The 15,338-nt window shown below is 42.8% G+C and overlaps 1 protein-coding gene across 1 annotated transcript in view; it reads left to right on the top strand.

Moving 5' to 3' along the window:
* Positions 1 to 413: 413 nt before the first annotated feature.
* Positions 414 to 15,338, top strand: part of LOC146867299 (ATP-dependent RNA helicase DDX19B) — a 105,437-nt gene continuing 90,512 nt past the window's right edge. The window contains exon 1 of the mRNA XM_085604076.1: positions 414 to 628. Coding sequence (XP_085460202.1) covers positions 575 to 628 — 54 coding nt within the window. The 5' untranslated portion in view covers positions 414 to 574. The remainder of the gene's footprint in view (positions 629 to 15,338) is intronic.

Genomic DNA, 15,338 nt, shown 5'->3' with positions numbered 1-15,338 from the left:
CGCCTCCATTGTTTGACCTATTAGCTCCCTCCGAGGTTCGGATCTTGTTTTCCCCCTATCAAGAATGTATACAAACACGCATCGAATACTGCAAATAACCGAAGAGAATGCATGTTAACGATGTCACATTATGTTCTAGAGTTTCCGTAAGGAACGTTCCTTTTCCCTTAATCTAGTGTTTTGTCATATGTACCTAATAATAACAATATACTAATTAAAAAATGCCTCAGCACGCCTCCCTTTCTACTGTGCCTCATCGTGGAAGGCACCCCTAAGCTTAATTAGCCCTAGTCTCCGGTAAACACACAGCACAACTCGGTTCAACCCACAGTGTTTGGCTGGAGCCTATCACGACGTCGCTCTCCCCTACGTTTTTTCACTCTCTTTGACTTCCGGTGGCGCTCCTTCCCAGTCCTCTCTTTCTGAGAGTAACTTCCGGTTAGCTCCACGTTCTAATTTCTACCACAAAGTACTTCCGGAGCCGGCCGCTCTCTTACCCTGCCTAGCCCGAGTGAATGCACTGATACCAGGCTCGGCGGAAGATTGCCGGTTCTTTGCCGCTTGCAAATTAAGAATGTCGGACTCCTGGGCTCAGGCGGTGGATCAGCAGGAGTTGGCAGCGGTGACGGTGAGAAAGCAGTACTCTCTTGCAGTGGAAGCTGTCATGGGAGTAAAGATTTTGTAGGTTCAGGAGGACTGAGTGAGCTGTCGCAGAATGCTAGCTACCTTGTTTCCAGTTATGTGCCTACATTTAATAAGTCAGTGCCGACAGGGAATTATTTAAAGCCCAGAACAGTTTCGTTCCAATTTTCTGGCGATTTGGCGCAACTAATCTAGAGCCATTGGAAACGTAAAGTGTATGGGACGATGAAAGTTTTTTTGGGGGTGAGACTGCAGCAGGTGGAAGCCTGACGCACTGGGGGGTGGGGGGGGAGAAGTGATTTTGGACACAAGTGACGGAGTCTATGAATGGAACATTAAGGAGAAAAAAAGGGTCAGTGATTTTAAAGTAATTTAATCCAAACAGTGAATGTTTTCTTACAGTTGTGTCCATGCTAAGTGTTTCGTGCAATCCAGAAAAAAGTGCTTTGGGCTCTTCTTTCAAGAAATGTATTCAGAAAATTCACAAATAATAAACCGTAGAGCCTGGGCAATCCCCCAGGTTCGCAACAAGGGCCTTTTCGTTCCCAATTCTTCTAGCTATGGAAATCTACAAGATCCAAGTAAGGGGTGCGGCATTTTTGTAGGCAACATGGGTACCTTGGATATTACTGAAACTAATTTAGAGCTCTAACTGATTTAAGAAGTAGAACGCCCTTGGGGCCATTAATATTGGGGAGAGGTTGTGGCCTTACGGCCAGAGCTGCTGACTTTGTGCTGGGGAACCAGGTTCGAGCCTCAGCTCAACATCCTGTGATTCTGGGCAAATCTCTTAATCTCCCCGTGCCTACCAAGAAATGAATGTGTCCTTGTGTAATGTAAATGTTGCTCGTGTAATGCGCTCCAATACCGAGTTGGCGCTATACAAATCTGCAAAAAAAAAAGTGGATGTAGGTTTCAACCCTGTTACGGAGCTGGCTGCTCTGATGCGCTACTTTGTTGGGTGCGTATCTGGGTTACCAGCGAACTGCATCAATATAGAGACTTGGTGAGATTATGAAACTGCCATCGTCCATGAAGATTATGTGACTGGCTTACGTTAAAAAAGCATGAATAGGCCTTGGCCTAGCTTATTCTTGGGAAGACCCAGGGAACGAGTCGGGGGTACACGCACCCACACACAATTTTTACAGGGTGGACGCCGTCCGCCCTACCAAGAAGTAGGGCCCCACAGTAATATGATGAACTTGTCCCAATGTAATTTTCAGACACTGGGACACGTTCAGCAGCGCCTTTAGTCTGCTTTCCATTCCCAGCAGCAATATGCAGGCAGCCACTGGGCTTTTTTTTCACCTCTAGCTGGGCCAAAGATAAAGGCAGAAGTTAAGGGGCCATCCATCAGGTGTCCTTTGGACGAGTATCCTGACTGGACGAGCCCTGGAACCTCACACTGAAATGCAACGGAAACAAAAGCACACAACTTGTCTCTTCACAGGTACTTAAGAAAGGCATGCTTTTGACTATGTCCAATCCCTGTATATAAGGGCATCCACTGTAAGAATGTCAGATGTGTTGGTCTGTCACAGTATTTACTCAAATAACAATTTAAATAGCACTATTTTATTTCTTTTGTACCATGATGTACTTTGCAGGAGACACCATAAACTTCTATACTAATTTGATTTGAAAATGGGACTACACAAGACACTGATCTCTCTAACAAATGTTTTAATCTCGTGAGTTATCTCACCATTATTATTCTTCCCTGAAATTTGCTGGGTACCTATGCAGCAGATGCATTAACCCCATAATCTATTTTAAAATCCAGACTTTGCAACCAGTTAGGCAAAACAGATCTACTCCCATCCTTCTCCTTGTTTCTAATTTCTTTGTGGCAGGGTTTTTAAAAATATAATGTATTAGTTGAGGCCCGGAGTTTACGTCTGGATTGCGCCATTTTTTTGGCACAACCCCAATGCCAAATCTCATCTGTTAAATTTCCTAGTGTGCTAACTCATGAGGTAACTCATAAACATGTGTAAGGTCTTAATATCTGCTGTCACTTCTTGTGATGTCACTTCCAGTTATGCCATGTGTAATGTCATGCGCAGTGACGTCATGCGCTGTGATGGCATGCGCCATGATGCCACTTGCATACTGCCTAACTTGGCTAGTCCCCCCCCCCCCCCCCCCCCCCCCACACTTATTTTTATAGGACTTGTGCCCTGGCCGAAGATCCATCATCTGTACCGGGGCCGATGGTTAAACTACGATTTTGGGATACAGCTGCTAATCGCCCAGTTGCACGGGCAGCCTCACTAGACGTTTTTTATTGCATACATCTGTGCTGAAACTGAACAATATTTAAATTGTATCCATCGGTGTATGCCCGTTCATTGTTTTTGCAATTCAGAGAACAAACCCTGCCATTTGCAGCCTTACTTTAACATGGGCACCTAGCAAATTCGGTCACTGTTGTTCTTTTGTTTATTATTTTTTTTTCTATTTTTTAAAAGCAAACAGAGGAACACTTTGTTTTTCTGTCCACAATATGTCAAACCTAGAATTAAGTGGATTGTCCTCTTATGCCGGCACCTGAGTTTGTCAGATCAAACGCAGGCCCTTGGGATCTGTAAAAGTGATTCTTCAACTGTAGTATCTACATTATTGTTTGCAGCTTAATGAGTTGTCTTGAGACCCCCGAACACAGGTTTTTAGGATTTTTGAACCTTTTATTGTATTACTTGTGAATATGTGGGAATCCTGGGCTTCTATCTACTTACTAGGATCAACTGTTAAGTTTTATATTGTATTTCAATATTTTATTATGTTTCGATGATTAACTATATTAATGATCTATCAAAAGGCTTTGAATATTCAAAAATAATTTTCAGTTATGCGTTGCAGTTTGTCTAATTGTGAGCGTGGCCAACACTTAAGGTGGGGTTGAGGTGAGGGGGCTCTGTAAGGGTAAATCTCAAAACCTGTTGCTTTGGAATTTAAACTATTCTTAAAGTTATACGTGGGTGAGACAAGCTTTGGAAGAATGGAGCAAAAGACAAAACAAACATTCAGTTTTATGTTCTCTGTTTTCATAAGTATATGAAAAATATTCTAGTAATCTATGATAACCGACATTTTGCCAAGTACTTTGGCAAATGCTAGTCAGTGACTCTTATGGAATGGCATACGATGGTTTCCACAGCTTACTGCCTACTTGGATATCCCTATGTCCATTCCTTGGGGCTAGGCCATATCTTTGATGCCCACTTCTTTAAGATGACTGCTTTACATTCTCTGGTATGCGCAGTCTACCCTTGACCATCATGCCTAATACACCATATGGGGGCACTTTTGCTGTGTATCTTCAGTTCTCTACCAACATCCGAGTTGTAGTTACTCTATGCCACCCATCTGCTGCTTTTCCATCCAATTAATGGCTGAATTTGTCTCTGTGACACTGGATTCCCCAATTTGGGTTTAGGGTTCATTGTGACACAATGTCCCTCAGTGCTCTGTCACTTGGTACTTTTTAGCTCTCGCATAGGCCGCGCCTGCGCTACTCTGCGTGACATGCTGTTTTCAGGATATGGGCTTTATAATCTCCACCCATTTTCAAGGACTGCCCCTGTTACATGTGTTGTTACTCAGAGCTTGTGAGCACCATTTCTTTCTTTAAGTTGGAGCACTCGAGACCAGTGCTCGTGGTTTACAGAGCTCAGTTGTAAACAGTGCTGTAAATCTTGTCTTATCTTGCCACATTTGCTGTGCATTCAAAGACTGAGGTCTGTTTTGGTTGCAGCTGGCTTCTCCTTCCTCCTGCTTTTGAAACACATGGCCTAGTTTCATGGTCCCTGCCTTCCTATGGTTGCTGTCCCTCCGTCTCAGAGCTCAACAAGCATTTGCAAATGCTAGGTCTCGCATTTGCGAGAGTTTGAGCTATTGGCATTGTAAGTGACAAAGCCTTGTATTTATGTGTTTTGAAAACCTGCAAGCGATGCATGAACACTCACTTTGTACTTGTAGTCGTTGTTTACGAGAAGTAAGGCTAGCAGTAACTGGGCCTCTTTCACTGCCAGCCATGCTTCTCATAAGCAAGGACAATTACGGACAATTACAAAGTGCGTGTTTACGCACCGCTTGCAGCTTTTCAAAATATATAAATTAAAGTCATTGTCATTTACATTGCCAATAGCTCAAACTCTCGTAAATGCGAGACCTATTGCATTGCAAATGCTTGTTAAGTGAAGCCTTCCAGACAGCGCAAGTGTCTGGTTGCAAAAGACCTATTGTGGGCTTACATGGGCGCTTATCCTGTCCATTGGTTGGCTTTATTGTCATTTTTTTCCCCTTCTTCTTATTCAACGGCTTTCTATGTTGCAGCTTTACAATATTGTGTTTGTCCCTCCCCTGGAACATATCCTCTTTACCATCCCTCTGATTGGCTGGCTTTTATGCTTCCAATTCTGACGTTTAGCAAACTTCTTATTTTTGTAGCGTAAGCACTCCATGTTGGTGCATGTGTTTTCCAGTTGTCTTGATGGCGTGCTTCTCTTCCCTCTGTTCCGTAATCCTCTCTATTCCGTGTGCTTCCATGCGTAAGAAACAAAGTGGTTGTGAAAATCCTTTTTTTTTTTTTTTAGGTCTCGCCTTGCTATCGCATAAGCGATAGCAAAGCGAGACTGTTGTAAAAGGGCTTTTCAAAGTGCTCCCAAAAGCGGATTGCATGGCTAGCACGCGCACAATCACGCGCATCGTGCCGCCATGCACTCCGCTTTTGGGAGCACTTCAAAGGGTCCGCTCCCCCGCCTGGAATGCGCTCCCCCGCCAACCGCACGCGCCACGCTCCGCCGGGCTTGTCTTGTTTATGGCTCTTCCTCGCTGGCTATTGCATACTCCTCATGTCCTACTTGCTTTCCTCTGACGAACATTTTAGTGACTAAGCAACTTTACCTGGCAAAATCTACCCCCTCCAATTAACTCTTAATGTGCTTCCTCTCCGATAAAGCCTACACATTAAAATGAACCTTAAGAGGGAGAACGAAACTCTTCTCCCATGAAAGGGTTCCGTTCTCAGTATCATGTGTGTTCTATCCAGCACATGTGCGCCCCCTCCCTTCCCAGCACTGCTGATTCTTGTCAGACACACCGCCGATACAAAGAAGGTGAATCGTCCGATTAGTACGACATGAGTCCTGCCTTCATGCCTGTGGCTATTAACCACCCACCTGCCTGAAGTGCAGAGACCCGAATTCAGCTCCACACCCCCCCCCCCTCCCGAAAGCGCAGTTTCGAAGTCCACGATTAAAGCATTACGAGTCAAATTGATTGTATTGTTCATTCCCCGGCAGTCTGAATTGCTGCACTGAATAATTGATGCATTTTTTGTGAGTCGCTCTGTTTATAAACATCGTGTGTGTTTATCAGACGTATGTGACGGCGTTCTCCGCTGCTTGGATTGCTTTTCACCCTGGATTTATTCTTTTAATAGTCGCAATAAATGAGATGTATCTTGTGTTTGGCGCGTTGCTGAAGCACAGTGGCTCGATTTCTTGTTTTTCCTGTCAGATGGTAGCACTGTATGCTCACTTAGGAGTAGTAGCTGCGTGTGCAAGCTGAACTGCCGTGACGCACTTACAGCGTATATACACTTGTTTTTAGAAATACAATTTAAATCCTTATTATGCACCTTCGCCGTTTTAATGGATCCTCCGAGCTCACACCAGCCCTGCCCTCTTCTGATGGCACTTCTGTTTCAGAGATTGGAGGTAGGGCATACGATGAAACACAGCAGAAGTACGGTTAGTGCTTTTGATTGAGGGAATCCACCAGAAGTGAAAACTTAAATAGTATGGGACATATGGTATTAAGTGTATCATCACCTATAATACTTTGGTAGGTACTATGTTTTTTAGTAAAGACTGAAGCAAAACCTTGTTCTATATCTGATTAGTCCCTCCTTTTATAAATACTCCTCCTCAATGATACCGCCTTTGGAATACGGTTGTTCCCGTGGGCATGGTTATGCTTCCCATTACAACCGACTGGGGAGAATGTTTGCATTGTTCAACATTGCGTCCATCATCTGGTCCTTTTGTCCTTATTACAACCAGGCAGATATGGAGTTTTATTTTTTTTGGGTGGCATTTAGGTGACCTGCAATGCCTGGTCATGTCTGTGGAGCGTTTGCCATAGGCCCTCTGCCAGGTGCGTTGATAAAGCCATTTTCTCCCAGATAACTTTTCTTTTAGAAATATTTAAGAGCGCTGTGTCCAAGTGCTTTTGCCGTTTATCATGCACTCATCACTCCTTACCCACCCTCCTCCCTTCAGTTGGCCTGATGCGTCCTGCTTTATGGCTGGAGTTGCTTAGATGCAGGCACACTGAAGATGACTGAGGTGACAGTTGTGCCTATTCAGCCATGGTGTGCCTCTTTCTGCCAGACATGTAAGTTCTCCCACAAGAGTCTCGCCCCAGCGCCTCGATAAAATTTAATTTCTTTACTCTCTATACCGTTGGTCTTACTGTGGCTAATATGCTGAATACTCGTGTGTTTGTATGTGTGATCAGATTATCTACACATGAGCATTTTCCACACTATATATTCTTGGGTGTAGGTGAGAGTCGTCATGGCTTGCCTGTATACTGAATGTGTATGAGAAGGTGTTTGGCATGGCATGGTTATTGTTAAATGTGCTTAGAGCCATCGGTTGTGAGTTCAGAATTCCCCCTGCTTCGTAAAAGTTGGTGTTGAACATCCCAAACACATGAGTGTCTTTGATCTGCAAAAACTGTGCACCTTACTTATGTTCCTATTTTAATATTTTTTTTTCACTTTTTCTGTCCACTATAGTTTTATTTGTGGCTATGGGCGAAGTCATTATTTGTGCTTTGTTCTACTGGAGGGCTGTGCCCAGATAGCATGAAGTTTTATGTAGGTGTTTTCAAATGTCACTAGTTTTTACTGAGGAGCACAATTATGCACTCTTTAAGTGTAACAGAGTGTACTATCAAAGTCCCAGGTCATTACCCGAATAGGTCCATATCTATTGGTCGTGTCTCAAATGTGCAGGGGCGGTTCAACGGATCTTTCTAAGATCTTGTAAGTGTTGGCCAACGTGTGTGTTTTGTATGTGCTCATCCACACTTTTCACAATACGCATTTGTGGTTGTTTAGTTTTTTCTGTCAGTCAGTCTTGGCATGCTTTATTTTGTGTTGCTGCTGCACGCCGCACACTGCTTTTATGCGAGTTTATGCTACTGACACTGTAAATGACAATGGCTTTTATTTGTTTTAAAACCAAAACATAAATAAAAGGCATTGTAATTTTACAATGCCATTAGCTCAAACTCTTATAAATGCGAGACCTATTGCATTGCAAATGCTTTGTTTTTTTTAGCACGTATGCTAAAGGGGGCATTTGTCCCCAAAGTTAGCTTTAGTTCTTTGCAAGCTTTGAATGGTGACTTGATGGGCGTCTACCGCCACATAGGTTTTTTTGAATTCCTGTTTAAATAAATTAGCAATGACTGAGTGGAGGGTTCTACCTGGGTTGTAATATGCAACTCTTGCAGGCCTGGGCAACCTACAGTAACTGTACTTTAGCTCTAGAGAAACCTCACTTTTCCGGGCCTGGGGGTATGACCAAGGCAGGATATGAGTGCTTGTGGTGGCAGCTAGTCGGAAACAGACATCCCCTCCGCACTGGTATGGCAAGGGACTATGGCCTTTTTGTGCATCAGGCCTAAAGTGTCTCCTCAAATACATTTCAGGCAATGAGGATTTGCTACAGGGGCTGTAGTTTGTCCAGGCGTACTACAAAGTTGCATATTACAAGTTACCAGGCAGGACCTAGAAAACTGTATGGTGCATGTAATCTTGAAAGAAATCATTGATTTCACTGGGGAAAAATGTGGCAGTCGTCAGGCAGGTGTGCAGTCTCTTATTTCTCGAGGTTCAGGCAAAATCTAGCGGCCCTATTTTGCACTGTTTGCAGTCTGTGTTTTAAGAGAGACGCCCGTTTTTGCTGCTGCCTTCCTGCTGTGGGGGACCAGGACCACAAGTCCCAGCTTCCCTAGCGACTTGTTGCCGCCAACGCACGCCTATCACACCTGGAGACGCCTTAAAAACCTCTGAGGGCTCCCGCAGTGTGGGATGCCCGTTTTTGCTGCTGCCTTCGTGCTAGGGGGGACCAGGACCACGAGTCCCATCCTCCCTAGCGGCTTGTTTCCGCCAACGTCAACCTAAAATGCCTGAATGCGCTTTAAAAACTCTGAGGGCTGCCGCAGCGCGGAACGCGCCCAGGCTAAGCCCGGGCCATGGGCAGGCCCGGAGGCGGAAGGGCTGGACCCCCTCTCTTTGATCTGTGTGCTGGCAAAGATTTCTATACTTCCGCCTTCTGGGTCTGCGAAGGCTTGTTATTGCAACCCTTGATCGTCTCATTTCATTGCTACATTATTGTCAGCACGTGTAGCTTTGGTTTTATTTTGGGGCGTTTTCCTTTCTGGTCATGGGGAAAAGGAAACAACCTAATTCTGCTCTAGCTAAATCACCTCCAAAATCGCGGCAGTCCATTATGAATTTCATAACCGGGGCAATGGGGGCCATTGAGAAGCAAATCTTAAGTGTGGAGGAAACCCTAACTACTTGCACTGAGAGTGGCATTGAACCTCCTTAACACATGCATATCTTCCTCAAATATACACCAACTGCCTGAGCTGCATCCCATAAGTCTAGATACTGCGAAAAAGAGTGAGTCTGACAAAAACCATACCCGTGTTTCACCGGGCACCTCGAATCCTACTCCTCCCCCCCCCCCACACCTAAACAGCCTAAAATCTCCAAGATAGACTCTGCTAAGGCCAGTACGACACCAAGTGAGGGGAAAATGAAGGTTTCAAAAAGGGTATTTGTACCAAAACCAGGCCCTAGCTCAAATCCCCAGAGCGACTTGAGCAAACTACTGCCTGACTCCCTAGACTGCTCTTCACTAGAGACTTCAGTTGAAGCATTGCAAGATCTCATTAAATCCTGTGTGTGTAGTCTTACAGATCGACTCAAAGCGGTTGAATGTGCTATGCTAACATGTGCAGAAAGATTGGGTTCAGCGAATCTGTATACTGGGAATGGGAGGGTAGGGCCAAATGACTACTGCATTACTGATGATGCTGTCCCTGGAAAATGACATACTGGGACGGGCAAAGTCAATGCTCCTAACCCAAAATCAAATTCTAGTTCTCACGCTTGGTTTCTTTTATAAGCCCCCGGGACAACTGTTCAGTCAGCCAATTGCTTTGACACAACGATTTCCCCAATATACTGTACACTGCAACAACCACCCACAAACTCAAACTATGTAAATGCCCTCCTGTACTCTATTGCAACCTCAAACAGGTTTGATAGTCACTCCAGCCTTACTGGGGTAGATTGACTAAAGGATACATCATTGGTGGGAACCATTTTGCAAACTCCCTCTCCCACAATCCTGACTTCTGTCAATAATATACAGCCAGAGACAGGTTTTAAAGTCCCAACGATCGCGAAACCGTCCCCATTAAGCAAGTAGTTGACTGTGGACTCTATGTCCCCAGATTTAAATAACATCACAGTTCTATGTTGGAATGTAGCGGGGCTGCTTAGCAAGCTCAATTCTCCCGATTGGCTTGAATTCACAACTAACTTTACTATTGTTTGTTTACAAGAAACTTGGGTTGTTGATCCATGTCATCTTAATGGTTTTAAAACTTTTAAGTCTCCAGCTATTCCATCATGGCGTGGCAGAAACAAGGGTGTGTGGTCTTTGCATCTGTGTCAATAAATGTAAATCTTAAGTCACCTAGCACTTTTTATCAAATTGTTTAAATTGATTTTTCTTCATCTTCTGAGTTGATTTCAGTTAATTTTTACAACAATGCTTGTGATTCAGACATACTGTCCATTTTAGCCTTACTTTACACCGATTTGGAATCTATTCTTTCGAAGGGGAATGGGGATAAAATCCTAATTTGGTTGGGGGACTTTAACATTCAACCCTGCAAACTGCCTTCTAACAGTGTTTGCGGCATGACCACACTACTAAATGAAGACGTCGCCCATTCCCTACACTCGGACTATGGTAAAAAGCTCCATGAGCTTATTTTTAAATAAGATTTAGGCTTTAGCAATGAATTTGGTAACAGCCCACCTTTGATGGCATTATGGGTAAAGGTGTCATAGATTTTCTGCTTTTCCCCAATCGTTATTCAGCACTAGTCACTAACTTTACGTTACACGACTTTGCAATGAGTGACCATTATCCTCAGAGCTTAGTGTCCAGTTCTGGGTTAGTAAAAGACCAAAGGGCATGTCACCACATTCTATCCGCGGAGAACTTAAAGATCTCTCGAATGAATGGCTACACGTTACGTTGGTCCATGATTGAACCGACTGGCTTCTTAGAGCAATTAATCCAACAGCAAAAGAGTGCCTTTAATGTTTGTCTGGACACTTCGGAGGAAGCCTCTGCTATCATGGAGGCTTTCGGCCAAATTACCAGAGCTATTAAAGTGGGGTTAACATACAAGCAGAAGACAGGAACAGCAAAGAGGAAGGGTTGGTTTGACCATGTATGCAGTGAGACCCACAAAAAAATCATAGGAGCTCTGAAAAACAACCCTAGGAACAGCGAGGAGGTTCAGCACTGGAGACGGGAATATAGGCTTACCCGAAAAACTTGATAAAAAGCTCTAAAAGAGGAGACCTGGGAGAAACTGTATGACGCTAGCCGTAGTAACAATACCACCGCATTCTGGCGTGTTATCAACTCCCCATTTTTTTGTTAAGGTGATAAACCTAAAATAGAGGCTGCAGTGAATGAAGAGGATTGGGTAGCACACTTTTCCACCTTTATATTCGGCTAATACAGTTTGTGGTATCGATCATCCGGTTTCGGATCCTATGGTAGCTTCCCCAACATTCACTCCCACCCCTGATTGGTCTGCTCTAAACTTCACCCTGGAAGAGGTTTCCCTTGCTATTAGTCCAAGTAAGGGAAATAAAACTCCAGGACCTGATGGGGTCCCGGTTGAACTATTTAAAGCTAATATCGATCCCCTTCTTACCCATGTTTTTAGATCTTACCAGAGCGTGTGGTTCACTTCGTCATGGGCAGAGTCTCAAATTGTACCTATAATTAAGCAAGGTGATCGCAACTGCCCAGCGCATTATAGACCAATCTCCTTTATGGATTTGGTGATTAAGGTGGTTAGCTGTAGTCTTTTAGGTAGACTACAAACCTGGGCCGATTGCAATAATAAGATCTCTGACTTAACAATATGGATTCCGTCAGGGCATTGGGGCCACGGAGCCAGCCATCAATTTAAATTTGCTACTTGGTAAATATTTATACATCAAAGTGGCAACTTGTACATGGCTTTTGTTGATTTATCATCCGCTTTCGATTGTGTAGTCCACGATAAGCTGTGGTTTGTAATGAGTTCAATGGGTATTGGTTGTACTATTATCAACTTTCTAAGACACTTGTATTCAAACAGTTACGCAAGGGTACATTTCGGTATAAAGGGAGTGTGCACGTCCCTTTAATATTGAAAAAGGGGTTCGGCAAGGGTGCATACTTGCCCCTTTTTTTATTTAACTTGTATATTAATAATCTGGGTAGCACACTCGCTAGTACGTGTGTGGATTTGCAGCAAGTTAAGCACCGGCCAATACCCGTTCTGCTTTACGCGGATGACGCAGTACTCATGATGTGCACCCCTTTGGCCTTGCAGCGTCTCCTTGACATTTTTGTCCTTTTTATGGACAATTTGGGGCTACGAATTAATATAAATAAGATTTTTGTTATGAAAGTGGGCCGTAACTGAACTAAGTGTTGTAACCTTTTTATAGGAAAATATATTTTACCTTTTACCAAGACTCTCTCCTATTTGGGAATTTTATTTGATTGTGAAGGGAATTGGAAAAGTGCTATTATTTCGAGACGATTGCAATTTGTTAGATCTATTACGGCTCTTCGCAATTTTGCAAGGAAATCGGAGAGTATCCAACCGAAAAAAATGTTAACCATGCAAAATGCAGATCTATTGCAATGTACGGTTCTGAAATATGGGGGATGTAAATGTTGAATCTCTACAGGTGGTGGAAAAGGCCTTTAAAAAAAAAAAAGAAAGAATCCTTCTAGCTGCTCAAACTTTGTATGTCACTCTGAACTGGGAGGTAACTACTTGATAGATTTGATCAGGATTCAGCCAGTCCTGCTTTGAGACAAAATATGGACCTCGGACTGCATGGACTTGAAGCGTGCCATAGTAAAGGACTGTTGTGACTCGGAGCTTGCTTTGAAAGTCTCCTGGCTAAAGTTTATTAAGAACTTTATGTCGGATATTGGTTGCTCGGAATTTTATGATCACCCTGAATCTCTGACATGCATCTCGAGGAAAGCACTAAAGACCGAGAGTCTAATTCCACTAGAGGATTTGAGATTGCGTGAAATATAAACATAACATAACATAACTTTACCAGGTAGCTACGTATGAACACCAGATTTATAAGGTTCAGGATCAAATCCAGGTATTCGAGATTTGGGGTCCATTTTTGAGTTTGTTAATTTAAACTATATTCCTCTTGTGTAGTATACTTCTTTTATCTACTCAACTTTGATGGCTATTGGAATGCTTTCATCTACCATATGATTCTAGGATGAAATGTTTGAGGTTGGTAGCTTAATCCATTTTTTGGGGATGTATGTTAGATGTGGTGATAGGTTGTCTTAGGCCCGGTTTCTCCAATGAGTAGCCCGTGAGCTACTGGTAGCTCTCCGGCTATCTTTAAGTAGCTGTTCAGTATTATTAAATTGGCAGCTTTTGCTTGGTTGAATCAATAAATGTATACCAATCTTTATAAGTGTGTATTTGAGATTAAAAGGTATGTATTTTCAAGACTCATAAGCTAATGTTTGGAGAAAAGTAGTTGAATTTCAATTGACTCTCCATTTGATTTCCAATACAACCATTCAGTTGGGTAAGGATATTCTTGTAATTTCAGCGCCAACTTACCCATCAGCAAGCACGTGCTCTATAAAGCTACATGTTATGTTATATAGTGTAGTGATAAAGCATACGTCATTAGGGATACTCATTATATTGGTGCCAGGGGAATTACAATAGTGATGTTATTTATTACCCTTGCAGAGACCGGACATTGATAAAGCCTTTTTAACATTACTACTGCTAACCTTGCTGGTGCATTGAGATGATCACTGCTTGGATTCTTGAATGGAATTGCCACCAATTTAACCTGTCTGATGTGGTTACTATTTCAACACTAGTGATAGTAGCTCGGGAAGATTTTCATTGGACATAAGTAGCTTTTCCTTCAGAAAAGGTTGGAGACCCCTGTATTAGGTATTGCTTACTCTGTATTTGTTAAGAGAGATTGTTATTTTGTTCCTTATTGGATTTTTCTTACGCAAGTCCCCTTTTTTCCTCCCTCCTTTTCAGATTTTTCATTGGTATAGTATTTATGTTGGAGTGCCCATATTTTTCATTGGTTTGTGTCATTGTCCTTTGTAAATGTTGGCTTCTGATTCGTTAGTAGGCTTGTTAGTCCCTCCTTAGTACCGCTTTGTCTACATTTGTAACCTCCTATTAGGACTGGCCCTTTCACTTGTGTAGTTACACCTATCTTTTCTTTAGTCTCTCAGCACTATTTTCTTGAATGATTTTCTCCTACAGCGCAACAGAGGTGGCGTGCTGCACTGCTTACCAGACCCTTGAAATATTGGAAATGTAGACTGGCGAGCTGCCACGAAGAAAACAGTCGGGGCACGTCCAAGTCTATTTTTTCAATATTGTAGGCCTTTAGTAAGCAGTGCGCCACAGGCAGTGTGCTGCGCTGCTTACCAAAATCTTAAAATACTGAAAAAATAGATGTCTGCGAGATGCGACGAAAAAAAGGAAGGCTCTGCTCGCTGAAGTCTATTTTTTAATGTTGTAAGATTTTGGTAAGTAGCGCACCACACAGCTAAGTACATCTGTGTACCTGCAAATAATCTTAGATCATGCATGGCTCCTTCAGTCTTCCATGGTTTTTGGCAATAAGTATTTGGTATGCAAAAATATTTACATATATGGTTCTAATGCTAAATTCAAAACTAAAGTCCCAGAATGCAGTCATCTATTGCATAAAGCCTAGAACGGCTATAGGTGTCACTCTTGATACTTACCTCTTCTAATCTCTTCTATGGGCTGCTTGACTGTAATATATACTTTTTCATTTATGATCTTGAAAATTTGACTTCCGTTAGTTCCCTGCTTCTTTAGTGTCCATCATACAGCACAAACATTCTTTCATTTGCCCTGCACTTCTCAATCATTTTAATAGCCTGTGTATGCATGTCTGTCAATTTAATCTCCAAAAGATTCAATTGTCGGTCAACCTTTGCCGGGAAATGCTCTGCCTCACTTGATTTTTTTGTTGTAAAAACTAGATTTCTTTCTTTGTAAATATCCATGAAATCATTCAAGCCATGGGAATGATAAAAGCTGATTTCCATTCCTGCATCGTGATGTCGGCTGCCTTGCTAATCGTAAATAAGCATCTATGCTTGCATCGTCTGTTGTCCATTTTTCATAGCTCCAAAAGGATTGGAATTTATAAAGCAAAAACTTAAATATCCTAGCTGAGTGTATGAGAAATAGCTGAAGTGGGTGTTCTCTCTACTTTATATCACTCAGAGCCC

This window comes from Triturus cristatus, chromosome 1_2 (genome assembly GCF_964204655.1).
Source record: "Triturus cristatus chromosome 1_2, aTriCri1.1, whole genome shotgun sequence".
Lineage (NCBI taxonomy): Eukaryota > Metazoa > Chordata > Amphibia > Caudata > Salamandridae > Triturus > Triturus cristatus.
The sequence above is the reverse complement of the archived record's forward strand: the minus strand, read 5'-3'. Positions and strand labels throughout refer to the sequence as shown.